This window comes from Oncorhynchus gorbuscha, linkage group LG09 (genome assembly GCF_021184085.1).
Source record: "Oncorhynchus gorbuscha isolate QuinsamMale2020 ecotype Even-year linkage group LG09, OgorEven_v1.0, whole genome shotgun sequence".
Lineage (NCBI taxonomy): Eukaryota > Metazoa > Chordata > Actinopteri > Salmoniformes > Salmonidae > Oncorhynchus > Oncorhynchus gorbuscha.
Genome location: NC_060181.1, coordinates 62,004,065 through 62,031,983, shown reverse-complemented (window position 1 = coordinate 62,031,983; position 27,919 = coordinate 62,004,065). Strand labels below are relative to the sequence as shown.

At 43.8% G+C, this 27,919-nt stretch overlaps 1 protein-coding gene across 3 annotated transcripts in view; it reads right to left on the bottom strand.

Annotated features, from left to right (window-relative positions):
* Positions 1–398: 398 nt before the first annotated feature.
* LOC124043913 (ATP-binding cassette sub-family C member 4-like) overlaps positions 399–27,919 on the bottom strand; it is a 47,859-nt gene continuing 20,338 nt past the window's right edge. For 2 of the 3 annotated variants that reach the window (XM_046363060.1, XM_046363061.1), the window contains exons 21-31: positions 19,521–19,671; positions 18,677–18,796; positions 18,456–18,566; positions 16,844–16,944; positions 12,126–12,317; positions 10,714–10,869; positions 7,366–7,455; positions 6,708–6,880; positions 6,265–6,370; positions 3,980–4,114; positions 399–2,489 (exon numbers count right to left, since the gene is read on the bottom strand). In XM_046363060.1, coding sequence (XP_046219016.1) covers positions 2,394–2,489; positions 3,980–4,114; positions 6,265–6,370; positions 6,708–6,880; positions 7,366–7,455; positions 10,714–10,869; positions 12,126–12,317; positions 16,844–16,944; positions 18,456–18,566; positions 18,677–18,796; positions 19,521–19,671 — 1,431 coding nt within the window. In that variant the 3' untranslated portion in view covers positions 399–2,393. Of the gene's footprint in view, positions 2,490–3,979; positions 4,115–6,264; positions 6,371–6,707; positions 6,881–7,365; positions 7,456–10,713; positions 10,870–12,125; positions 12,318–16,843; positions 16,945–18,455; positions 18,567–18,676; positions 18,797–19,520; positions 19,672–24,055; positions 27,830–27,919 lie in introns of those variants that run through there. The other variant, XM_046363063.1, reaches the window with a different exon arrangement.

Below are 27,919 nucleotides of genomic sequence, written 5' to 3'. Positions count from 1 at the left end.
CATCAGCAAACTGCTCACCCACACAATGCCATACACGTGGTCTGCGGTTGTGAGGCCGGTTGAACGCACTGCCAAATTCTCTAAAACACTGGAGGCGGCTTATGGTAGAGAAGAATTACGTTCACTTGCAACAGCTCTGGTGGACATTCTTGCAGTCAGCTTGCCAATTGCACACTCCCTCAAAACATGAGGCATCTGTGGCATTGTGTTGTGCGACTTAACTGCACATTTTAGATTGGCCGTGTATTGCCCCCAGCACAAGGTGCACTTGTGTAATGATCATGCTGTTTAATCAGCTTGTTGATATGCCACAACTGTCAGGTGGATTGATTATCTTGTCAAAGGTGAAATGCTCACTAACAGGAATGTAAACAAATTTGTGCACCAAAATTTGGAGAAATAAGCTTTTTATTTCAGCTCATTACAACATGGGACCAAGACTGTACATGTTGCGTTTATATTTTTGTTCTGTATATTGACTCATGGCAAGATCATAAAAAAAGCTAAGACAATACTCATTGTCTAAGTATTCAACTAATACCATTTTTATTCATAGGATTACATTCATATTGCATCTTTAAAGGTCATATGATGTCTTGATTTTTTGCACAGCTTTATTGATCAAGTTTAAGAGTCAATCATCTGACTGGTTGTAGTCCCACAAACTAAAACAGTGGATCAATGGTTATAGTTCCAGAACCGCATACATACAACATAAGTAGCATACGTAGCTCAGATGATCAGAGTGGGGAAAAACTGTCGACAGTACACACAATGATTCTCGTCAAAAGTATTCATGCCTTTCGCATCATTTCAGAAGCTCTTTGAGTGGTCATCTAGTATACATGCTAACACACAATCCAACTACTTCTGACCTGCTTTTCATCCACAGCTTTATTCCAAAAACAGAGGTAGCAATAGTCATTCTACTCAGAGTGCAAGAAGACCAAATCTGGTCTTAGAAGACAAATCAATGAAAACAGTGCAATTACAAAGGATCGATATTCTGATCAAGGCACAATGAGTATTGAAAACAATAAGACATGTGTATCCTCTTTTTTTTAAAGTACAAAATCAAATTTGACTTAAAACTATTTACTTACTGGTCAAACCCACTGTCAGCTAGGTAGGTTTTACTTGGAATAACCTAAAAATCTGTATCCAACCAGTATAAACTACTGTTTTTTTTTACACCAGTAAACACTCCACACCCCTAAATCTTTACATGCAACCAAATGCAGGATTGTGAATAATCCTACCCCAGGGGCCATGCAACATACATACAAAAACAAATATTGCAAAACAATCAATACAACACAACCAGTCATTTGTTTTTAATAAAGGCACATATTGCTTCAAACAATTGCTCCTGGGCAGTTATGGACCCATAGCCTATGTATGCTGATCACGTGACACTGCAGCTCCCAGAGTGCTGGGGAATTTCTTCTTCGTCTCCTGATTGTAACCAGTTAAAACTCTAGAACTAGTTATAGCAGGGACCTTAAGGGTTGCCCTATTGCCTGGGGCAAGTGAACTGAGCAGTCGGGCAAGTTGAGCTTGCTCTAAAGTCACCCCAGGTGATTTTTTAAAACTGAAAACAACAGGAATGTAAGGAATTCCAGTAGGCTAAGCCTAAAACTAATATTTCGTGTTTATCCCTATTGTTTAAGTGAAAGGCAGACGATATGGAATTTATGGCAGTTAGGAAAGTTGAGCCTTCTCTTTGGCTGTTCCATTAGGCAGGGGATTTTGATTTGAAAACAACCAAACTTATCTCGCGTCGTGATGCGATTTGCCCAACTTTAGTCCCGCCCTGTTCAGCTCCCGTCACCCCCAAAGTTGCTCAGACTGATACAGCATGTCAGATCGCTGATGTTTAGGTGTAGGCTGCTACACTGTTTCTGTAAAGAGGTTTTGCTTGGGTCTGTCAGGAGTGAGTTCTTACCCTGTTTGCTAAAATAATATCAGAGTCTATAGACGTGCGTCATGCCCAATTCGTGTGCCCTGTGATTTTCATGAATCTGACAGGTCAACACCCACACAGCACTCTGATGAGAAGGACATAGTGTACGAATTGACAGATTAGGAGGCAAGGCTGGTGAGTCTAACAAAAACACACAAAAAAAAACAGTAGGCCTACTTTGTCCCTGTTTCAACACTTTTGCGTATTTTAAAAAATATATTAACCCAAACCATAACTGGTGGGGCGCTGCCCCATATAATTGAAAAGTGCTGAAGCAAAACGCCTGATCGCCACACCTTTGCCAGCGGTGTTGAAGAAGGCATTGTGAAATCAAGAGCTGGATAATATTTGGTACAGTGTGTGAGGCATCCTCATGGTGTGGCCAGCACAGAGGGCCACATTACAGGGGTGAAATGGTCAGACAACGGTGTCACAGGGCCGTCTCAAAGATGACACAGCTCCCCTCGGACGGGCTCAGGTCCGTCGGTCCGTTGATCACATTGGGATGGCTTTTGTTCATGTGAACCTGAAAGAGTAGAAGGAGAGCAGAGTCACACAGATTCTACTGTAGCTTGTCGTTTGAGGTAGAATCTGTGAATGGCTGATTTAGGATGGATCTCAGACTGGATTGAGGAATTTGTCTCCCACAGGAGCACGCAAAGTGGTTATTTTGGTCTCGTAAGAACTCTTTGGCGATAATCACAACAATAACGTAGACTTCAAACACCCTGGTTTCTTACGGACTATGCTGTTTAACATGACAATTTATCACCGATACAAGATCTAAAGCAAAATGATCTTGATACATACAAAACACTCATTCAAAATGGCTATTGAAATACTGTTGTTTTCCACAGAGAGCCAAAAGGTGTCCTTTTATCTAGTTCCAGCCGGCACAAAGAGGCTATGACAAACCAAGTATTTTGGCAACACGAATGCACACGCAGAGGGGAAAACAGGTGAAAACGGTTAGCCACAATATCAGATACACTCCCAACTCAGGGATTGTCATTCTGCTCAGACAAAAGGAACGAGAGGTTGGTATCAGATGATTTAATGTATTTAAACCTTGACTGACAACTATAGAAAGTTCACACTCGGTTTGTGAGACGTCTCAGTATTTAATAAGTGGTGCTAGAGAGCGGTTCTGGGAGTTGGAGTAATCTGATCTGGAGAGAGCAGCCCACAATAAAGAAAGGAGACGTAAGGGTCTGAACAATGTCTCTACCAATCCGCCACTGTGCAGGAGAAGACGATACCAAATAATGCGACAGTGTGCTGAGTCTTTGAAATCAGTATTTTACCCATTTCAGTCTGTGGCTGGGGAGATACAGTTCTCCTGATAAATTTGTACCAGGGACAGAGAGAAAATGAAATGATGCCTACTTTTTCTTATTTCACAAAGACCTGTTTGAAGTTGCAATATCGTATCTGTAGTCCCTGACAGATGCACATAAAAATGGAATTGAACGATGAATAGCTACCCAGCCCTTATCTGGAGAGTGGCTGAAGGGGGAATACATCACAAATGAATTTCAAAGCAAAAAATATATATAAGGATGTGCTCTATTACAGTAATCCCCATAGGAAGTTTATCCCAAATCGAGACAAAGTTAAAACCCAATATTTCAAAATAGATAAAGAGCAAAGAAAGCTGCTTTTCTAGAATGATCTCTGAAATGATTTCAAAATTACATTTTTGGAAATAGATTACACGGACGATTCATTAGATAATATCAGAGTCAATGTAAAATGACAAAAGGGACATTTTTCGCATGAAATTAAAACTTATGGTATAGAATATAGAAATGCAGCTACATTAATAGCATTACACACATTCAGTACTAATATTCACAGAACTCCCTTGTGTGTACGACTGACTGTTGTTTTGGGCAAAGGGACGCCAGTTGTTATAAGGCGTGTGTTATAAGGATTAGGGTGACTGTAGCTGTGTGCACTCAGAGTGCTGACTGAGTTAGGACAAAGGAGGAGGGCGGGGTTGGTTGGGTCGGTTACCTGTTTGGCTGCATGGAGCAGGGAGGCTGCCTCTGCCTTGCCTGTCTGCTGGACCATCTGGTAGAACACTCCTTCCTGGTTCTGAAGCAGAATGTAGGGCTCATCGTATTCCTGGATCCTCCCAGCATCTAGAACCTGCAATCAGACACAGGAGAGAGTAGTAAGGGCGTGAGCCACATAGCCTATATACTTTAATACTTAAAAACGAGCCTTTCAGCTGTTTCACTGGTGAGTGATCCGCACAAGACAATAGAGGTCGAGTGAGAAACAGTAGTTCTCTGCTGTCTCGGGAACCATCCATTTCATGTGACTCACGCCAACAACAAACACCAGGGCTTGTTATTGCCTGACGGGGCTGTAGCTGCTGTGAACGTGTGCGCTGACAGTGTCAGACAGAAGATCAGGCCTAAGCAAGGTTATCCATGCATTTATCCATGCATGCATTTCAGCACCGCAAGGGTGGTCCTCAACTGTGTCAAAGGCAACAATCACACCTTTAGCACGCTTCAGAAAATTACCATCGTGTCTCTGTCATCACATGCATTGTAAAACAGGCAAAGAATAGCTCTTATTCAAGGAGCTCCATAAAGGCCTAGCATTACATTCAGTCTCCCTTTCAAAGGAGTGAGATCTTCTGAAAATAGGCAAAGCACACTCTGTTACATCTTAAGCCACATTTTGGAACAGTAACACATAGCATTGTGTGAACAACAGAACACTGTATTTCTCTACCTTAGCTAGCTCCGTAGAACATATGCAGGCCAAAGAGTTTCCTACTCAAGAAAACTCTCTCATTCATCAGGGGTGTCGCTTAATCACTTGGACGAGGCAATTCAGGTGGGTCCCAAGTCTGTTCTATCAAACAGCGTGACAATCTGGGGGCGTTTGACACGGGGACAGGTGTGGAAACGTTCCCGCTGTGTGACATTTGGCTTTTCCTCTTGCCCATCTCAACAGCCATTTACCGGGTCAGCCAGTGTCCTGGAGGACAGGAAACAAATGCTGCCACAAATGGCACTAATTGGCACCTCTGCAGGCAGTGGGCTGGAAGAGGCCAAAGATCAACTGGCACGAGGGCATGGGGGGCACGGGCTGGCCTGGTCACCTCTCAGTCTCTCCCCACCTGGCCCCACTAAGAGGGGGTGAGATTGGGGAGTAATGGGGCCGGCTGTTACTTAGAGCTAAACTCTTAGTACTTCACTGACTGGGCTGGTTGTAAAGTCTGACCCTGATCTATTCTTAGATACTGTACTGTAGAGGCCTTGACAGGTCTAAAAAAGTTGGACCCGTTCCAAAATGGACCTGGGGCTTCCCCATCCGGACCCGGTATACATAAATTAATTCAGTAAATATAGAGACCCGTTCCCGAACAGACCCGAGGACAACTAGACCCATTCCGTAAAGATCTGGTCCGATCCAGACCCGTTCCGATCCGAGTGAGGGAGCAACAGAAAAGTCCAATTGTAAGCTACCTTATTGACCAGAGCTGAGAAAGTGCGAGGGAGATGAGGTACAGAGAGGTGATGCTCTACCAGGGGTTGTGCTGTGTGTGTAGGCTACTGAAAGTGACATAGGGAGGAGGGAGAGTGACGGCAACCAACAAAGCTGACTTGCGCTATAGTAGACTAATAGCTAGGTTATTTATCATCCAATATGATTACGTAGCACCCGTCTTGACTGCATCAAACTGCGAGAAGTTAAGCTAATTGTGGCTGCATACACGCTCTGGTCCTACACGGTTACAAACAACTCCATTCAGAATATAAAGTAGCAGACTACTTTTTGGCTCGAAGTCTTTGAAACCTCCTCCTTTAACTTTTAATTCCACCACATTAAATCCATCTTCCATTGATTAAATATCTCAAACCTTTTTCCCCACACGGAGGTTCTATGACTGTAGCCTATTGTCGCTTTGATGACTTATGATTGGCCAACAACAACAATGTTACATGTAAAAAAGGGTCTCTCCCTCTCCCCGTCGCGGTCGGATCTGCATGGGTCTCTCCGGACAAGTCAGTTATAATTACACATACCCGAGGCCAGTAACAAGCATATCAGATCTGACCTAGTACTGTGAAATGATTTAGAATTCTGGATCTGGACCTGCTCGGTTTCCGGATCGGGTCTCGAGTACAGGTGGATCCGTGAAGACCTCTACTGTATAGTAGGAAGCAGAAATATGTGCAAGCTTTCTCATATTGAGTGTACTGTGAATGGCTCAGTGAAGAAAATGTGCACACACAGTGCTAGCCACATGGTTACTTAACACTGGGGGGAGGCCTCACCAGGATCCGGTCACAGTCGATGATAGTGTTGAGTCGGTGGGCGATGGTGAGCACAGTACACTCCCTGAACTTCTCCCGGATGGTCTGCTGGATAAGGCCGTCGGTTCTAAAGGAGCAGGGGAAGAGAATACCTCAGCATCCATGCAGAAACAATACATTCTTCCTACACACCCCTGGGCAGGGATTTTACTTTACACATCAAAACAATCGCTAATCCTTAGCCAGGTATGTGCAGCTGTACTAAAGTAAAATGGGATAGAGTTACATTGTCAGCGAACCAGGGGCCATACCTTTATTCATCAAGGTGTTAAACCTTGATATTTTTACCTCTATATTATGTGTTTGTCCTAAAATTGGAATATACTGATGTATGGGACTGAGTTACAACACTACCATGACAACTAGCACAAATATGTGGGTCAAAGTGTTCAAAGTGTTCTCACCTGGGGTCCACGTTAGCGGTGGCCTCGTCGATGATGAGGATTTTGTTCCGTCTGAGGATGGCCCTGGCCAGACAGACTAGCTGCCTCTGACCCACGCTGAAGTTGGAGCCTGACTCAGCCAGCATGGTCTCCAGCCTCCCAGGCAGCTCCTCCACCACGGTCCTCAGCTGCACCTGCAGGGAAAGGAGAGGAAGCAGGGACCCTCCATTACCCCTGTAGAAAGGCCTCCCGGGGGGGGTATCTTTAAAAAAACATCCAACACACACCCATTAACCGGCTGGCACAATGCAGGGCCAGGTCCACTGATGACCTTGGCCACCGCTCCCTTGTGACCAGCCTCTTGCTTTAACCCAGGCCAGCAAACCCATTGAGGAGCGGGGAGACTGGGGAGCAGGAGCTGGAGCCCTTCACTGTGGGGGAACCCTGCCTTCATCCTCTAGTGCCTAACTGGCAAACGCAGCACAACACATCTCCCCAGTACTTTGAATGGCTCCCAGTTACAAGCCGCACATTGAGCTGGGCCCCACGGCCCTAATGGGATTTCCCCTCCATGACTTGTGGTGAGCAGGGAGGCTGAATGGCAGCATTGTGGAGGGGGACAGAGGGATCCCCCCATGGGCCTCTGAGGGGGAAGCATTCAGAGCCCAAGCTGGAGTACCTCTCCCAGTGCATTCCACAGGTCCTCGTCTGTGTGCTGGCTGAAAGGGTCCAGATTCTTCCTCATGGTGCCCGTGAAGAGAACCGGGTCCTGCATGGGGACGGATGGGTATAGAAAGAGAAGGCCATGGCCAGTTAGGATAATGACGAGGGGGAGACGTTTGAAGAGGGTTAAGACAGGCTGTATAGAGCGGCGCTATGTGTGAGGGAGAGGTGTTCACAATGGGGCCTGCAATGCCACACTCAGGAGCCCGATTCAACACTCGGCTCCGGCCCACTAGCCAACGCTAAGTTGATCTTTTTACTTTGGAAAACCGTAGCTTGTGCTGTGGTCTTGTTTGAGAGCAGAGGATCTGTATAGAGGTTGTCTGGACATAGAAAAGGTGCCTGTAAATCAAACATTTCTCAAATTACCTAAAAAGGTCAACTATAGTCATGAACTTTTTAATCTCTCAAATATATACATATGTATAAATAATAAATACAAAATTCACAATGTTCATTCAAATTCATGAGGTTAGATGTGCCCTCTCTAAATTACAGTTGAAAAAGTTTATATCAACATCCCTAGTTTTTAGTTGACAAATGTGTGCATGAGTAAAAAGGAGTTGTCCTTCAGTTGGCTGACTTTTCTCCAAGCTATAATTATTTTTTATTTTTTTAAATAGCTTGGAGCAGTTCTGTGGGAGCTCTGTGTATTTACAGTGAGCTACACACCTGTATCAAGGTTCAGGCATACAACCACCCTTAAGAGTGCAAATACAGCTCTTTATTATAGTGCAGTCAAAATAGCTCGCCACTCCGAAGGCACTGTTCCAGCATGCCCTTGTGTTTGCTGTAAACCTGGCAAACAGGAGCAGCTACATGTCCTCATGCCAAGTCTCTTTAGAAGATATTTATTCAGAAATCCTAGCCCAACGTAAAAGCGATTTAAAAAAATAATAATAATAACTTACAGGGGACTCTCCTTTCGAGCCATAAACAAAACGTCACAGCATTCACAGAACAATATAAAGCTATATTACATTTCCACAGGATCATTTCCTCATTGTTTTATCACTAAGTAAATACTTGAGGGATTTTCTTCTGCAACACACAACAGAGTTCATGAGGCTTTAAAAGGACATAATGACCATTTAAAAAAACATTAACGAGCCTGTATAGGCCTGTGTCGTAGCAATAGAGATAAAGGAGGATATGGAGAAACGGTCAGTCCACAATGCAGTGGAGGGAAGGCGATAATAAATCAAGTTTACTCAAGACGCTAATCTGACCTATCAAGAGAAGAACGTTCACCTGGCAACTGCGAGATACGGCCCGGAACAGGAGTAAGAGCACACAGTGACTGGAAAGACTCACTAGGTGTTTACTGCTGTTGTGATCCTCACAATCATGTCTCGTGGTTAGGAGAATACTGTTGTGTGAGAGTGACTCATATCACCCATGCCCCGTTGGCTGCTTTGATGCAGGTCATAGGCTCTGAGCCAACACTGTGACAGCACCACTAACATGAGGTTGAGAAGGCAACGCACACGCGCACACACAGACCATTGTGTCAGTCTCAAAACCCATGGCAAGTGTTTAACTTTGAGCAGATTCCTTGAAAACATAGCTGTGAATTTTAAGCATTCGGGAGTTCATCCCTTTCTCTCTACAGCCTAAAAACTGTTCCACCTCTCTACTCCCAATGAGCTTTACCCCTGCCACCAGCAGACTGCCTTGTCATTAAGCCAGCTCAAGTCCCAATTCAAACTAGTTTTGTGACTCACTTTAATTGAGGATTCAATGTTAAGTTGGAAAAACTGCTTTCAAGCACAGCTTTCCAAAGACCGATTATGTGCTCCAACAATTCTAAGCCCTCTGTTTGCCGCCAAATTCATTTTGAACTGTGAAGTCATTCCTGAGATTTCAATAGAACCTGAAATGGATTCTTTTCTAATGCCATATACTAATAAAAGTTTATCATAATCAAATCTGGGGGAAGCTGTATAATAAAAGTTCACACGGGTAATGTATAGAATACATATCAGAATCTGACAACTCCACATCACAAGGTAGGGCAACAAGCATCTTATAGCAAGTCATTTTCCATTTAAAAGGCTGAGTGAATATCACTTACACGGGGGGGGGGGGGGGGGTTCAAATGACCTTTTCCGTTTCTAAGGGAAGTTGTGAAAAATGGGAATATAAGCAGAAGAAATCCAATCCTTGTAATATTAGTAATAGCAAATCATACTCTGCGTCTTTCCTGCTTGAATTTTTACAGAGGAAAAAAAAATAGGACAATAATCGAACCTGATAGATCATCTCTATTCGGTTTGTGTACAGATACAGTGCTGCTCCTCTTAGATAAGCCAACGTTTCAGTTATGAGTTCAGAACAGAAGTCATCTAAATATGCCCCCTCTTTCCCCACCCCGTTTGCAGCTTTACCCCATGATGCAACTGGCTGTCCCCCTGTCAGAACGAGCAGCATCCAATAGGAAAACATTACCTTGACATAACTCAGGTAGTGGTCAAACATAACCAGCTGTAATACAGAAGTGAAAGCTAATCTGGCAAACTATTGACAACAGAAACCCATCAAAGCCACACCAAAAATCTTAAATGAACTTGTTTTGGGGAAACCTTGGCTGCAGCGTGTGAAATGTTCAACACTTGGGCTAAATGACGTTGGTAGGCCTATGTGAGACTGTGAGGATGGGGATGGGTAGAGAAGTCTTCTAAGCAGCTTTGCTGATGTTTCGGGGGTAGAGGGCTAATCTCCTGTCACTGACAAGGGTAGAGAGCTGCTCTGCTCTCCTCTCAGAGCTGGGCTGTGGGAGTCTTCACCGCCGCAGAGCGCTGACTCACCCAGGGGGTGGCATTTTCCTAATGCTGTATCACTTTCAACAAGCGGAAATAAAAAGTTAAAAACTGTCTCAAGGCATCCGTTTGTGTCACTTTCCAAAATCCCCTGAGTGACGACTGTAATTCTCCTCAGCCTGTTGTTGCTTTGAAACCAACAGTGACGTAAAAAAGCAGGCCAGACCTCAAAGGGGGGAGAGTTTGTGTTACCCCACTGAATGTGCATCATGTCTGATGAATGCTAAAGATATATAATGGATCATGTCAGAGAACCCTGAAACTCCCACATTCAGGCTTTAACGTTTCTACTCAACGCTCTACAAATGACTGAGGTAATGTTGTTTGGCAATTCTAAAGCTTCCATAGTCATGTCATGTGTACTATAAAACATGTCCGATCGAAGGCCTTCCATGGATTATGCTGAACAAACTAAAGACGTGCCATACAATGCAGCTTAGCCAATAGACTACAATGGGCAGTGGGAGGGCAGAGAACGTACATACCTGGGGGATGATGGAGATTCTCTGGCGCAGGGTATGCAGGCCGATCTCGGCGGTGAGAACGCCGTCGATGGAAATCCTGCCATCAGGTTCAGCCAGGCGGAACAGAGCAGAGATCAGGGAGCTTTTACCAGCGCCAGTCCGCCCCACGATGCCAACCTAGAGTTCAACATACAGAGAAAGTGTTAGTTTGTTTTTCTCTGAACACACTTTTCTCTACTATAAAATCTGATGTCAAGACTTCCTTGTACAAAGTTGACTTCCAAGTGCTACATTCAAGGTCTACTTCACTTCCCATTGCGCCATTGTAAACTGAATCATCTCTGTCCTTCATGCTGGAACCTTTGCCTTTCAGGGCCAGTTCTCCAACAGAATGAGAGATTCTCATTGCTGAGATGTTCCTTCCTGTTTGATATCAGCACATCAGTTGTTAAGGTGACAGCCCCCACAAGCCGGGTGACATTAAAACAGCAGAATACCGCTGACGTTGATACGATAGTATAAGATGCTATCGTAACGTATGCATTTCAGTGTCTTCTCCGTAGGTGCTATCAGCCATGTTCCGCATGGATCAATCACATATCCCTTCCTACAGTAGCCTATAAGCTCGGATTCCGATTCCCAAAGATGAGCTTCTAACTAAAATCAGCAATATTACAATGCCGCTTTGATTCAAACAAAGAATGCAAAGGCTATCTATAGTAAATGTATAAATCACCTTGTGGAATCACTACACTGGAAGTATGGAAATGTACAGTAAGACATGTAAGACAATTCATAGTTAACAGTTAAAAGTAAATGTACCAAATCATATGTTGTGTGTGAGAGGAGTGTTCAGAGTGTTAGATAGGTGCTCGTTTCCCTGTGAAAGCGTCGTCTCAGGGGGACTGTCAGGATGCACACAAAGCCAGTTCAGGCCCACGGCATCGGGTGAAGATCCCTCCCATGGGCTGTCAGAGCCCAGGCCTCTTCACTTATCAACCCATCCATTGTGAAATCAGCCGCCCTGGCGAACCGTGGCCATGCAAAATACACCCCCTGCATTAAAAACGCTGGGTTTCAATCACCCTCAACCATCTCTACCTCTCTCTCCCTCTCATCTTCTCTCCTCTCTCTCATATAGTGAATAAACAGTTGTCACCGTCAGGTCTCCTAGAATGCAAATGGGAACAAATGGATCCACTTGACTAGTCTTAATTGCATGATATGTATTCCATGAATCACAAATGGTATATTCCTTGGGAATCAGCGGCACAATAAGATGTCCCCTAAATAATTGATTTGAAAAATAATGACACACAGAGAAGAACAGCACCGCACCCATTACACTGGCTGCACATCAACTGAATTGTGTTGGGGTGTGTTGTGCATTGTCGTAAACATGGACACATGTCAGAAGAATATGTAGTGGGCACCTTTTCTCTGGATCTGAAGACCGCAGTAATGTTCTTTAGGACCGGAGGACTGTCCGCATAGTAGGAGAAGTTGACCTGGTCGAAGGTGATGAAACCATGCCTGGGCCAATCAGGCGGAGGCCGTTTGTCTGTCTCCCAAGGTGCTTCGCTCTCCAGTTCTGTGTACTCCACCACCCTTTCCACAGAAGTCATCTGGGAGTGTCAGAACATTATTGCAAAATCGTTGTTATTCTATGAGGGAATATTCTGTTCTATTTCATTCTGTGGCCAGGAACACTGACAGTGCCAATCATAAGTATTCACAGCCCTTGTATTTTTTTCACATTTTGTTGGGTTACAAAGTGGAATTGAAATGGATAAAAAAAACAATAATAATTGTCACTGATCGAGACAAAAATTCTCAATAATGTCAATGTAGTATTCACCCCCTTTGTTATGGCAAGCCTAAATAAGTTCAGTAGTTGAAATGTGCTTAACAAATCACATAAAAAGTTACATGGACTCGCTAAGTGCAATAATGGTGGTTAACATGATTTAATGACTACCCCATCTCTGTACCCCACACACAATTATATTTACGGTCCCTCAAGACGAGTCGTGAATTTCAAGCACAGATTCAACCAGAGGCCAGGGTGCTTTTCCAATGCGTCGATTGGAAGATGGTAAAGACGATTACACCACGAGGCCAATGCTCATTTTAAAACAGTCATAGGTTAATGGCGGTGAAAGGTGAAAACTTAGGATGAATCAACAACATTGTAGTTACTCCACAATACTAATATAAAAGAGTGAAAAGAAAAAAATCCTTTACCGAATAAAAAAAAATTAAACAAAATGCATCCTGTTTGCAAAGGCACTAAAGTAATCACTGCAAAAAAATGTAGCAAAGTAATTTCCTTGTTGTGCTGAATACAAAGAGTTATCTTTGGGACAAATCCACAATACATCATCGAGTACCACTCTCCATATTATCAAGCATGGTGGTGGCTGCATCATGTTATGGGTATAACATGCTTAACATAACATGCAACGACTGGGGAGTTTCAGGTTAAAAAAAAAACAGAAAACCTTGTTTAGTCTGCTTTCCACCAGACACTGGGAGACGAATGTTCCTTTCAGCAAGACAACCTAAAACAAGTCCAAATTCACACTTGTTGCTTACCAAGAAGACAGTGAATGTTCCTGAGGCCTAGTTAGTTTTCACTTAAATCTGCCTGAAAAATCAATGACAAGACTTAAAAATGGCTGTCAAACAATGATCAACAACCAACTTGACAGAGCTAAAAAGAATTCTGAAAATATAATTTTTTTAAAGTGCAAATATTGCACAATCCAAGAGCGTGAAGCTCTTAGAGACTTGCCTAACAAGACACAGCTGTAATCGCTGCCAAAAGGTGTTTCTAACATGATTTGACTGAGGGAAGTAGATGATCTAATCAAGATACTGTATATTTGGTTTTCAACTTCATTAAAAAGAAATATGGAATTTTCTTTCATTTTGAAATAAGAGTAGTTTGTGTAGATTGTTGACCAAAAAACAACAACATTTTAATTCACTTTATAACAATAAAATGTGAAGAAACCCAAGAGGGGTGAATACATACACCCAAGCCAAATACATTTAAACTCAGTTTCACAATTCCTGACATTTAATCCAAGTACAAATTCCCTGTCTTAGGTCAGTTAGGATCACCACTATTTTAAGTGTCAGAAATGTCAGAATAATAGGAGAGAATGATTTATTTAAACTTTTATTTCTTTCATCACATTCCCAGTGGGTCAGAAGTTTACATACACTCAATTAGTATTTGGTAGCATTGCCTTTAAATTGTTTAACTTGGGTCAACCGTTTCAGGTAGCCTTCCACCTGCTTCCCACAATAAGTTGGGTGAATTTTGGCCCATTCCTCCTGACAAAGCTGGAGAAACAGAGTCAGGTTTGTAGGCCTCCTTGCTCACACGCTTCTTCAGTTCTGCCCACAAATTTTCTATAAGATTGAGGTCAGGGTTTTGTGATGGCGACTCCAATACCTTGACTTTCTTTTCCTTAAGCCATTTTGCCACAACTTTGGAAGTATGCTTGGGGTCATTGTCCATTTGGAAGACCCATTTGCAACCAAGCTTTAACTTCCTGACTGATGTCTTGAGATGTTGCTTCAATATATCCACATAATTATCCTTCCTCATAAAGCCATATATTTTGTGAAGTGTACCAGTCTCTCCTGCAGCAAAGCACCCCCACAACATGATGCTGCCACCCCCGTGCTTCACAGTTGGGATGGTGTTCTTCGGCTTACAAGCCTCCCCCCTTTTCCTCCAAACATAATGATGGTTTTTGTAGCCAAACAGATCCATTATTGTTTCATCAGACCAGAGGACATTTCTCTAAAAAGTACGATCGTTGTCCCAATGTGCAGTTGCAAACCGTAGTCTGGCTTTTTTAATGGCGGTTTTGGAGCAGTGGCTTCTTCCTTGCTGAGATGCCTTTCAGGTTATGTCGATATAGGACTCGTTTTACTGTGGATATAGATACTTTTGTACCCATTTCCTCCCACATCTTCACAAGGTCCTTTGCTGTTGTTCTGGGATTGATTTGCACTTTTCGCACCAAAGTACGTTCATCCCTAGAAGACGGAACGCATCTCCTTCCTGAGTTGTATGACGGCTGCGTGGTCCCATGGGGTTTATTGCGCACAAGGATGAACCAGACTTGTGGAGGTCTACCATTGTTTTTCTGAGATCTTGGCTGATTTCTTTTGATTTTCCCATGATGTCAAGCAAAGAGGCACTGAGTTTGAAGGTAGGCCTTGAAATACAACCACTCAAATGATGTCAATTAGCTCATCAGAAGCTTCTAAAGCCATGACATAATTTTCTGGAATTTTCCAAGCTGTTTAAAGGCACAGTCAACTTAGTGTATGTAAACTTCTGACCAATTGGAATTGTGATACAGTGAATTATAAGTGAAATAACCTGTCTGTGAACAATTGTTGGAAAAATTACTTGTGTCGTGTACAAAGGAGATTTCCTAACCAACTTGCCCAAACTATAGTTTGTTAACAAGAAATTTGTGGAGTTGTTGAAAAACGAGCTTTAATGACTCCAACCTAAGTGAATGTAAAGTTCCGACTTCAACCGTATAATAGGCACTGTATACATTTGCACAACTAGAAACAACTATAGCAGACTAGTACAATTATATTATTCACCTATTTTTCAGCCAGGCAAGTCAAGACAAACTCAGCTAAAAAAGAAATGTCCCCTTTTCAGCACCCTGTCGTTCAAAGATAATTCGTAAAAATCCAATTAACTTCACATATCTTCATTGAAAAGGGTTTACACATGCTTGTTCAATGACCCATAAACAATTAATGAACATGCACCCGTGGAACGGTGATTAAGACACTAACAGCTTACAGATGGAAGGCAATTAAGGTCACAGTTATGAAAACTTAGGACACCAAAGAGGCCTTTCTACTGACTCTGAAAAACACCAAAAGAAAGATGCCCATGGTCACTGATCATATGTGTGAACGTGCCATAGGCATGCTGCAAGGAGGCATGAGGACTGCAGATGTGGCCAGTGCAATAAATTGCAATGTCCGTACTGTGAGACGCCTAATACAGAGCTACAGGGTGACAGGACGGACAGCTGATCGTCCTCACAGTGGCAGACCACATGTAACACCTGCACAGGATCGGTACATCCAAACATCATACCTGCGGGACAGGTACAGGATGGCAACAACAACTGCCCGAGTTACACCAGGAACGCACAATCCCTACATCAGTGCTCAGACTGTCATCAATAGGCTGAAAATGGGCTGGACTGGGGGCTTGTAGACCTGTTGTAAGGCAGGTCCTCACCAGACATCACTGGCAACGTCATCTATGGGCACAAACCCACCGTCGCTGGACCAGACAGGACTGGCAAAAAGTGCTCTTCACTGACGAGTCACGGTTCTGTCTCACCAGGGGTGATGGTCGGATTCAGTTTATCGTCGAAGGAATAAGCATTACACCGAAGCCTGTACTCTGGAGCGGGATCAATTTGGAAGTGGAGGGTCCGTCATGGTCTGGGGTGGTCACAGCATCATCGGACTGAGCTTGTCGTCATTGCAGGCAATCTCAACATTGTACGTTACAGGGAATACATCCTCCCTCACGTGTTACCCTTCCTGTAGGTTCATCCTGACATGACAATGCCACCAGCCATACTGCTCGTTCTGTGCGTGATTTCCTGCAAGACGGGAATGTCAGTGTTCTGCCATGGCCAGCGAAGAGCCCAGATCTCAATCCCATTGAGCACGTCTGGGATCTGTTGGATCGGAGGGTGAGGACTAGGGCCATTCCCCTCAGAAATGTCCGGGAACTTGCAGGTGCCTTGGTGGAAGAGTGGGGTAACATCTCACAGCAAGAACTGGCAAATCTGGTGCAGTCCATGAGGAGGAGATGCACTGCAGTACTTAATGCAGCTGGTGGTCACACCAGATCCTACCTGTTACTTTCAATTTTGACCCCCTCCCTTTTGTCCAAGGTTACATTCCATTTCTGTTAGTCACATGTCTGTGGAACTTATTCAGTTGGTCTCAGTTGTTGAATCTTATGTTCATGCAAATATAAACACATTAAGTTTGCTGAAAACAAACGCAGTTGACAGTGATAGGACATGTCTTTTTTTGCTGAGTTTAGGTCTAAATCAATAAAGGAGGTTTTTACCATGTTCTCCACCTCCGCACTCTGTCTGACTCCCCACTGAAACATGCCGACGAGGGTTACTGCATAGGACAGAGCCAGGCCCACAGCACCTGCCTTCAAGTCTGTCACACCAGGAAAGAGAGAAACCAACTCACTGTACTCCATGTTCACCTAAGTACTGCAGAGCCTGTGGTGTAAATGGTTGATTACACAGTACTAGTCAAAAGTTTGGACACACCTACTCATTCAAGGGTTTTTATTATTATGCCTTGACAGCTTTGCACACTCTTGGCATTCTCTCACCCAGCTTCATGAGGAATGCTTTTCCAACAGTCTTCAAGGAGTTCCCACATATGCAGAGCACTTGTTGGCTGCTTTTCCTTAACTCTGCAGTCCAACTCATCCCAAACCATCTCAATTGGGTTATTGTGGAGGTCATCTGATGCAGTACTCCTTCACTCTCCTTCTTGGTCAAACAGCCCTTATACAGCCTGGAGGTGTGTTTTTGTTCATTGTCCTGTTGAAAAACAAATGATCGTCCCACTAAGCGCAAACCAGATGGGATGGTGTATCGCAGCAGAATACTGTGTTAGCCATGCTGGTTATGTGTGCCTTGAATTCTAAATCAATCACAAACACTGTCACCAGAAAAGCACCCCCACACCATCACACCTCCTCCTCCATGCTTCACGGTGGGAACCACACATACGGAGACCATCCGTTCACCTACTCTGCATCTCACAAAGACACGGCGGTGGGAACCAAAAATAAAAATTAATTAATTAATTAAAAATTAAACAAAAATCACAAATATGGACTCATCAAACCAAAAGGAAAGATTTCCATGTCCATTGCTCGTGTTTCTTGGCCCAAGAAACACGTGTCCGTTAGTAGGGGTTGGTGTCCGTTAGTAGGGGTTTCTTTTCAGCAATTCAACCATGAAGGCCTGATTCAAGCAGTCTCCTCTGACCAGTTGATGTTGAGATGTGTCTGTAACTTGAACTCTGTGAAGCATTTATTTGGGCTGCAATCAAGGGGTGCACTAATGAACATATCCTCTGTAGCAGAGGTGGTGGTGCCAGGTCCTCATGAGAGCCAGTTTCATAATCGCGTTTGATGGCTTTTCACACTGCACTCGAAGAAACTTTAAAAGTTCTCGAAATTTTCCGGATTGACTGACCTCGTCTTAAAGTAATAATGGACTGTCATTTCTCTCTGCTTATTTGAGCTGTTCTTGCAATAATATGGACTTGGTATTTTACCAAATAGGGCTATCTTTTGTATACCACCCCTACCTTGTCACAACACAAATGATTGGCTTAAACGCATTAAGGGAAAAAAATCCACAAATTAACAAGGGTTCACCAGTTAATGTAAATGCATTCCAGGTGACTACCTCATGAAGCTGGCTGAGAGAAGAATCTCAAATATATTTTGTTTTTTTGGTTTCCATATGTGTTATTTCATACTATAGTTTGTTGTCTTCACTATTAGTCTACAATGTAGAAAATAGTAAACAAAGAAAAACCCTGGAATGAGTAGGTGTCAAAAACTTTTGACTGGTACTGTATGTATGGTTATATGTATGGCCCGGGTGATCAACATTACAGTTGATATAGGACCCATACGGTACCATCCCTGAGGAACAGGCACCCAAAGGTAGTGAGGGTGACAAATATGGAGCAGATGCCATCCAGACGCAGAGCGAACCATCGGGATGTGGTCAGGAATAGGAACCAGGCCTCTGCAAAGGAACAGCATGGTTACTGGTTGTATACTATAGTTATTACACCAAATTAAAACATGCAATTCTATGTGTAGTAGTTATGGTTAGATGTCAGTTCTGGTTCTGACCGGAGTGGAGGTCTTGATGTGCGTCAAATGCCTGCTGGAACCGCTGCTGGGCTTTAAAGGCACGGATGGTCCACAGACCTTGGAGGGATGAGGACAGGTGGGTGAAAACTGGGCTCCGGGCTGTAGAGTATAACAAACAAACACTGAATGAAGACGTGAATATTTAAAAACACCACTAGTATACACAGTGTTTATTCATTTCTTTCAAAAGAACACACCATTTTTCTCGACTGTACAAAGATGGTTACATCCGGCTTCAATACAGACGAACGAAAACATTCAATTGTCTGTTTTGCTACAAAGCTCAGCTGACATGACAGTTAACGTGATAACCCCTTATGCACGTCTCCCATACATTTTCATGTACACCTTGCTACCAAAAGCAGTGCTTCTGAAATAAATGGTTTGAAAGGAAAATGACTAATATTAGCATTCCTGTTGTCCAGATGTATTAACGTTAGGCTTCGTAAAAACAGACAAAGCCTGAATGTTCCACTGGAACTTCTTAATAGTCACTTTTGTTCCTTAAGATCAGCAGACCTGTTCTTCCGTGTGCCTTTGGGCTATCAGCCCAGAATAAAGATGATGAATACAGAGGATGAACTAGTGCCTGCCACGGGCCCACTTGGCATTTCCTCCATTGTATCTGATGCCATGAACTCCCAGTGCTTAAGGAAACTGTGTGTGTGGGCAACCCATGGGCCACAGCCACCTTTATCCTTTTATGCTAATGCCCAAGGCCTTCTTCAATTGCTATTCAATGGTCTATTAGCATTCCCGTGCTAGTGCTCCCTTTGTCTCCCACCATTAAAACAGACGTGTCCCTAAAGACAGTGAAGCCTACTAGTGGACTCCAGGCGCTTGATGTCCCTGGAGGTCTGCAGGAAGTAGCGTCGCAAGAACAGGAAGACGACGAGTAGAGGGACGACGGGGATGAGGATCCAGGGGATGACGGCGGCCGCCACGATGATCACCCCCAGGATCTGCAGGAACACCTGGGAGGGAGAGAACACAGAGGGAGAGAACAGAGCGGTGTGGTGGGCGCAACAGCTCAGTAAATGGACTCCTGCTGACTTGCGGGCTACCGCTGAAGTGTGAGGCCTGGCGTTACACTAGGGATGATGTAAGAAACACACTTGTTTTCTGCCACAGCTCCAAAGGCAGAAGGTGACAGCAACGTTAGGAGAGTGTGTGTGTCAAATCCAAATCGTATGTGTCACATGCGCCAAATATAAGTTGGACACTTTACCATGAAATGCTTACTTTACGAGCTCTTTCCCAAAAAGGCAGGGTTAAAAAGTAAAGGAAAAAAGTGTGCATAAAAAAAGAAAAATAACAATAACGAGGCTACGTACAGGGAGTAGTGGTACAGAGTCAATGTGCAGGCGTACAAGGTAGTTGAGGTAATATGTACATGTAGGTAGGGGAAATAGTAACTAGGCAATCTGGATAGACAAACAGAGTAGCAGCAGCATATTTGTGAAGAGTGTGTGTGTGTGTGTGTGTGTGTGTGTGTGTGTGTGTGTGTGTGTGTGTGTGTGTGTGTGTGTGTGTGTGTGTGTGTGTGTGTGTGTGTGTGTGTGTGTGTGTGTGTGTGTGTGTGTGTGTGTGTGTGTGTGTGTGTGTGTGTGTGTGTGTGTGTGTGTGTGTGTGTGTGTGTGTCACAGTGGTGAGAGGACGATGGCACTTAGTGGCAGGTGACAATTTGCCGCTCTTCCTCTGTGGCTCGCCTCCCTAACCCTCATGGGCTTTGCCTTCAACACCTGAGGTTTAAACCTCCCTCGCCAAGTCGCTGTGGCCCCAGCCAGTAGGCATTGTATAGTCACTGTGACTGGCTGAGAGTTGTGGGAACCACACTGTGGGTGTCTGATACTACAGTACACACAGAATGCATAGCCCTCACATAGGCCTCAATAACACAATGACTCATCACTCTTGTTAATGGCCACCTGACCTGACACAGGTAGACCACTAGCCACATGCAATCTGATGCCTGAACGGGAGGCACTGCAGGCAGTGACACAGCAGCACCGGAAACCCTGGTGCTTGCAGACACCTGTTTCCTGCCCGACGACAGATTGAGAACCTTGCAGTGCATTATTTCACTGTATTGTATATCAGACGGCTCTCGTTAGTTTAACTTGGTGGAAAGAGTAGATAGTGAAGAGACTCTTTTCACAAATATGATCTTTGTATGTAGCATTCTTTTAGTACAAAACAATATGCCTAAAATCTGAAAACGAGTTCTATTTAACGAAAAACAGTTTAACTTGGTAGATTGCATTATGCTAAACCGGTATGAGACAGAGTCCTTCAATACAGCTTCTACCTTAAAGATATACTTCTGCGGCATATTTGATATTCACTAGATAGCTGATAAAAAATTGAAACCTCACACCCTGAAATTAGAAACAAACTCAGAAGACTTCTAAGAGGAACAGATTAGGATCAGTATGTTACCTTCAATGGTCTCAGACTAGCCCTCCCAGATGAACATTTCATTTAGCACCTTAATTACGGATGTTATCGTGCGCTTAAGAGCACGTTTAAGCATGATCACTTTCAATGTCGTTTTATGATGAAAAGCCACTCAATTCCGTTTACAGTGCAGATAAGAGGGTATTACCAGCCCCACCATAGCCGCGCTGCAGCACACACAATCAAGCAGTGAGAGGAAACTACTGAGCTCAACGGATCCCGAGAATTTCACAGTACATAAGTTTCAATCTGGGCCGTGATGGAAGTCTACCGGACTGCAAAGTGAGATGGGAGCGACGCACACTATTACTGCATGTTATCCAAGCTCACACTGAGTGACTGGCACAACTATTTACACGTTTCAACAAAATGTGCAGGTCTATTTTATGTTCTGTCAATAGTTGAAATGACACAATATTTTACAACAAAAAAATCGTTTTTGGGAGCTTTGCTACAGTGATGTGTCATGATGTGCAGTACGTAAAACTAGTTCAGTCCTTTTCACATCCCTGAGATCGGTGGTGGTCTAGTGTAAAAGCCAGTTTGGGCCCATCTAATTCTGGTCTACAGCTGCTGGGCCCAACAGCAGTACAGTCTACTGTGAGTGTCTGATAGAAGGGTCATCTGAGAGGAAGGAAGGAGTCTAGGAAGCAGTAGGATCCATTATAGAGAGAGAGAGAGAGGAGTCCTGCCACAGCCTCTCCTGCTCCCCTGGGCAACACTGTCGCCAAGGCCTTAGCTGTTTCATCTCAGGCATTTGCCTGGTCTGCCGCTTATCATGTCAGCATCGGAGAAAACCACAACCCCCACCCACACTACACACAGATGAGCCCCGATAAGCACTGACCTACCTCCCCCAGCAATCCCCTGTCCTCCTCCACATCACATAGACCCTGACCCCAGCCCCCCACAGAGGAACAACAGGACAACTCCCTGTCCAAGGCGAGCCATAGCCAGCTGCACATAAATGTGGATAAAAGCTTTTGTATATAAACAGTTTAAATAAAGCATTACCTCTAATTGCCCTTTAGCCAGAGAAGAAAGCTACTGTAGGTATGCGATGCCATGCAGCCCATTCATGCCAACAGGGCACACTGCTGGGCCCAAAGACCATTCACATCTCCACTGACCCCTAATTGCTATATTTTGGGAGGTGATACCATCAGGTCTTTGATGTCCAAATAAATGTAGAAAATTGAAGTTAATTGCTATATTTGTGCTGGGCGCTGATAGCGACTGTTGTTCCAGAGCGGAGCATAAACACTTCCCGACAATTAAACATCCCTCCGGACATGAGGACTCGGTACGCTTCTTTACAACTCTTTTTTTCATCCTCCCTTTCTTTAGTGACAGCGTGCAGTGTTTGAGAGCGAGAGAGACGGCCGCTGGGGGGGGGGAGAATTAAATACATAACGGGAAATGGAGGGAGAAAAAGGGTAAAGAAATCCTCCGTCGTCGCTGGAATTTGTTCAACACACACACACACACACACACACACACACACACACACACACACACACACACACACACACACACACACACACACACACACACACACACACACACACACACACACACACACACACACACACACACACACTTTGCCATAGAGTAGGGTTAGGGTTTCCCTGACAGAGTAGGCACAATAAAATGTAGGGGTCAGTGGTACTGAAACAAAGCAAGGCCGTTCCACTTGGGCTCTGGGACAATAGGAGTGACCCGATCCATTCTGCTCTGCTTTGAGCTTTATTTTACCCCTAAATGCCCAGATGCTGGGCCTTTCTTTGGGAGAAATTACTGTGGACACCTCCTTCACATTTTCCCTTTCTGTGCCATTTTCACTTCATAAAGCTGCAGTCAATGTGTTTTGTGTGTGGTGAGGAGGGCCCGACACATACTGTGGTGGTCTCGGTCGCCGTCTACATTGGCGGCTCAAGTAGTCCCAGGATTAGGCCTTTGTGTGCTGTGAAAAGGTAAGATAAGTCACTTATTTGAGCTCAGTCAAGCTGCTGATTTCCACACCCATTTTGGAAATAAGAGAAAGCTTTGAAATGCTCCCTCTCTCATATAAATCACTAGCATCCACCAAAAAGCAGCTGCCCTGCACTCTGCATGCCCTCACATACAGAATATACAAATCAGCCCTTTTTCTCTCGCTGTCACACACACACACACACACACCAACAAACACATGAGCATTTTCATAGAAACTGGAAGGAAACCACAATGCGTGTTCCACAATAACAAAATAGCAACCGCATCGTCAAAGCCATCATTTGGTATCATCCTCCTCCTGATCAGAGTTGTTGGTGCGGTCTCAGGGCCAAGTCTAGTAGACTAAGGTGTGTGTGTGTGTGTGTGTGCGTGCGTGTGCGCTACAGGTTCCCAGGCTCATAGCAGTGGTTGTCCAGCTTGGCTGAGTCAGGAGAGATGCCAGACCACAGTGCCATGGGAGACCAGACCACACAGAGACTGGGATCTTTTCACAGGTGGCCAGTGCCTACCCGCCATCACATGACCATGAGTGGTACTGCTAGGTGTCAGAGTCACAACTACACCCCTTCCTAATGCACAGAAAAGACAGACACACAGAGAGAGAGAGAGAGAGAGAGAGAGAGAGAGAGAGACACACACACGCTCTAAATTAAAGTGTAGTTCATAACCCAAGTTAGTTTGCTGAATATTTTCAGCAACTCACCTTTGTCTCACTCATGTTTTTCCATCATATGCAGCAAGACAATGGTCCTGTCAGATAACAATGTTTAATATATATATATATATATATATATATATATATATATATATATATATATATATATACACACACACACACACACACACACACACACACACACACACACACACACACACACACACACACACACACACACACACACACACACACACACACACACACACACACACACACACACATACCTCTAGTGTTTCTCTCTGACTAACCAGGTATGTCTGGTGCCTGAAGCCAGTGCATTCTTCACTTCCTCTGTCACCCGGCTGGTAAAGGCACCAGAGAAAGCCAGTGAAACCCCATCCTACACAGCACTCACGGCTATGTCAGCAGTTCTGATATCCCACAAAACCAGAGAAGAGGCCCACCACACAATCTGCCACACTATGCAGTGATCACTGATCCACCCGTCAGTGTTTTCAAACAATGGCCATCCTCCTCTGCCCTGTGTGTGTTCAAAGTGTTTCTGGTACACCCAGACTGTTCTCCTCCCTCCTCCAGACCACCGATGTTTTACTGCTGTAATTTATGACTGGTGGCTGCATTGGCCTCTGCTTGTTACTAACTGGTGAGACCAGGGTCAGCCCCACTCAAACTAAAGGTCACCAGAAAACTAATTAGAATATTTAGTTCAAAATCCTCCCAAAGCATTGCAAAGTGTGGGGATAGGTCCAAACAGGCTTGGTCTCTTACCCATATTCTACTGACAAACTACATTTTAACTGATGGCCAATGAATGTAGGCAGGGACCCCACAGTTAGTGGTGTGACTTGGGCAAGAGCCTTCACAAGGGATGGGTCCATTCAGAGCGTCCTGTATTGTCCTGCCACCCTCTCCTGCCCCCTAACTCAAAGCACAGGCAACCCAGGATTTAAAGGTCAAGTCCACACAAAGGCCGGCCGTCTACACTGCCTGAGGTGCTTTTAATTGACATTTCTGCCTTTGTCCAAATAACATAAAGGGAAGAGAAAATGACACTTTTTTTCAATATACTAAATTGCGGCTAAATGAGACCCGTGAAAAAAATATGGCTTTGGAATGGAACTGAGTTCCCCAAGTTGAGGGAATCCCCTTGTTAGGAAATGTATGGGGGAGTGTTGATGGCTGTGAAGTGCTCACTCCACCATAAAGGGCCCAGCTCTGATGCAAATCCCCACACAGAGGCAGCCTCTCCCCACAGAGGGAGATAAACCACTTAGGCCATTGTTTATGGAGTTTACCTTTATTACCCCTGACAACCATTTAAACAATGACTGTGGGGAAATGTCCCTCCGAGAATGAGCAACAATGGTCAGGATCAGCAGCTTTTCTGTCCAGCTAATACTTTGATCAAATCTTGATTTCTGAAAGCATTAAAGAGTGCTCCATAAAAAGACACCTGCAAACAAGAGCAGAAAGAGCTGGCTAACAAAAGCACTTTTCCAACATTACAAAAAATAAAATCACGGTTCAGACACATGTATTACATAATTCCGTGCGAAAATATCACTTAAAACATTTCACAAGTAAAAAAATAATTCTATATATATACATACAATTTATTATTTTTTTACATTTGAAATGTTCATGAGTCAGACATAGTTGTTGGACACGTGAGATGTTTCACATGAACAAATCACATGAGAAAAAAATGTCACATGGGAAAACCATAAGAAAAACTCATTTGAAATGTCACACGTGTCCAAAAATCGCCTGTCTGACTCATGAAAAATGACTCAGACATTTCACATGTGTGATTTTGTAACTGGTGGGATTCAAACCTGGGTTTCCTACGGGAGACGCTGACGTCTTGACCACTGAACCAAGAGGTCCAACACTAATGTTGAAGTCACAGGCGGGGCTACCTCATCATGTGACCATGAGCAACCATGACCTACTCATGTCCACTACACGTTCACGTGTGCATTTTCATGTTGGAATGTCAACTAGGGCTGTCAAATTATTTATTTAAAACATGTAATTGAGTTTATTGCAGGATTTGATGTGATTAAAATGCAAATTCATAAATTACAGCTCAATTTGAGCAAATTTAGATTGTTTTTTTTTTTATACAAAAAGCATTGCAATAATATTGCTGCCTAGATTTTGTACAATGTAACGGTTTGCAAAATCAGGTAAATTGATAAAACACACCTCAAAGTAAACTTATTTTGAAATCACATTTTTGTTTTTACCTGAATAGATTATGTATTTTGAATGTTGTTGGGTTTAAAAAAAGAACTCTGACAGTGCTAAATTCTAAAATGGATAAATAAGGAGACAAGCAGCAATAGTTTCTGTCCGTGTCACTGGGCTTCTTCCAACGGTCACTGACCAATGTATGAAGAAGAGAGGTGTGTCTGCAACAGTAACACTCTGAATTGATGGCTCAGACATCAGAAATAATCATTTTAACACACTATTATTGGGCTAAGTTACCTTTATACAGAATTTGCAATTCCATACTGTATGTGGACACATTGTTTATTCAACACCATCATTTCACATGTAAGGAGAAAACAATTTGGCCACCTCATGTGAACTCCCAATTCCACGTGTGAAAGTTCGATTTTCATATGAAAACGTCTTTTTCACATGTAAAACTGCACATGTGATTTTGAGATTCACGTTCAAATGTGAAACCGTTAATTTTGCATGTGCACCTCACGTTAAAAAAAAGTGGTGCTAACAGTTGAACTCTAAATTGAATACATATGAAAATATGGTTTCATGTGAAATATAAGGTCAACATGTGAAAGCAACTATTTCACATGTTAAAACAGATACAAAATAAAAACACATGCCAAATTTTTTGCAAGGGAGATTATGCCATCTTTGTCACTCACACAAGGAGCCCCTATTTATCTTGCCGTATAAGATCACATTGTGTATGCATAGTACCAGCAAGGTATCTGGCTGGGCTCCAATATCAGATTTGACCAGCTAGTTCAAATCAACAAAAGCCTAGTTATAACATGGGTTGCCTAGGCTACACATTCTCACAGCAAACCAAAGAACAAATTACAATAATTAAAAGATAGTGTATGTTATTTGCGCATTGTTAAACTTCTGTTGTGTTTCTACAATAAGAGGTGGCTACACTTGAAGATATAGTGTATGTGCAACACAAACACAACAAGCCTCTGTTCTGTCATGACCTAGTCTAGCTTTAACAGTTTATCGGTTGGTGCTACTGGCCTTCTGCAACGTTATTCTTTCACCCTGCCCATTATCCACATTATTATTAAAAATGGGGGAACTATGGTAGACAAAAAGCCTTTGTGCTTATGATCTTTTGTGCTTTCACCATTTAAGATGGCTTTTGTCTCCTGTGAGATGGGTATCTGCCACAAACATCACTCATGCATTGTGGAGGAGGGATTCATTTTCAGCCCAGCTTTGTTCCTTTCTTTGGCCCTAACCAAGGAGCCATGCCTGCTGCTCTACATTGGATTGTGCGGCGAACATTCACTCTTTTGTGGTGCTAGGTGCATGAGCTGGCTCATCTTCACGGGCCTTTCTTTCCTGGGAGATGGTTATTGCGCTGCTGTGTGGTGGCGTTGGGTAACTTTACCTGGCTATGCGTCAGGTTGGGCCGTGGCTACCAGGCCTGCAGTGGACTAGCAGCCAGGAGAGGATGCTAGAGGATAGTCTCCTTTTCAACTGACCCGTCTCATTCCTCGCCCACTGTTCCCTTCCAGCAAATCTCCGTCCATCCAGCCACATATTACATGGCTGCTACTCACACTCCCTCTCTTTGCCACTCCAGAGATCCTCCTCCATTCTCCTTCCTACTCTCCCACCGCCTCCACATCTTCCTGTTGTAGCCACTATTTCCTCTGTGGCACCTTTCTTTCTCTCAATCACACTGCTAGTCTCCTGACACGTTCCCTGGCGACGCGGCCTGTGTTGTGGCACCGCCAGGCGGCCGTGGCCACACCCTCTGCCTATGTGCAGACACTTTTATTAAATCTGTGCGGGCGCTGGGCCGCACTGGCGGGTAATCCTACAGTAATTGTTTCCAGATTAGGGGACCC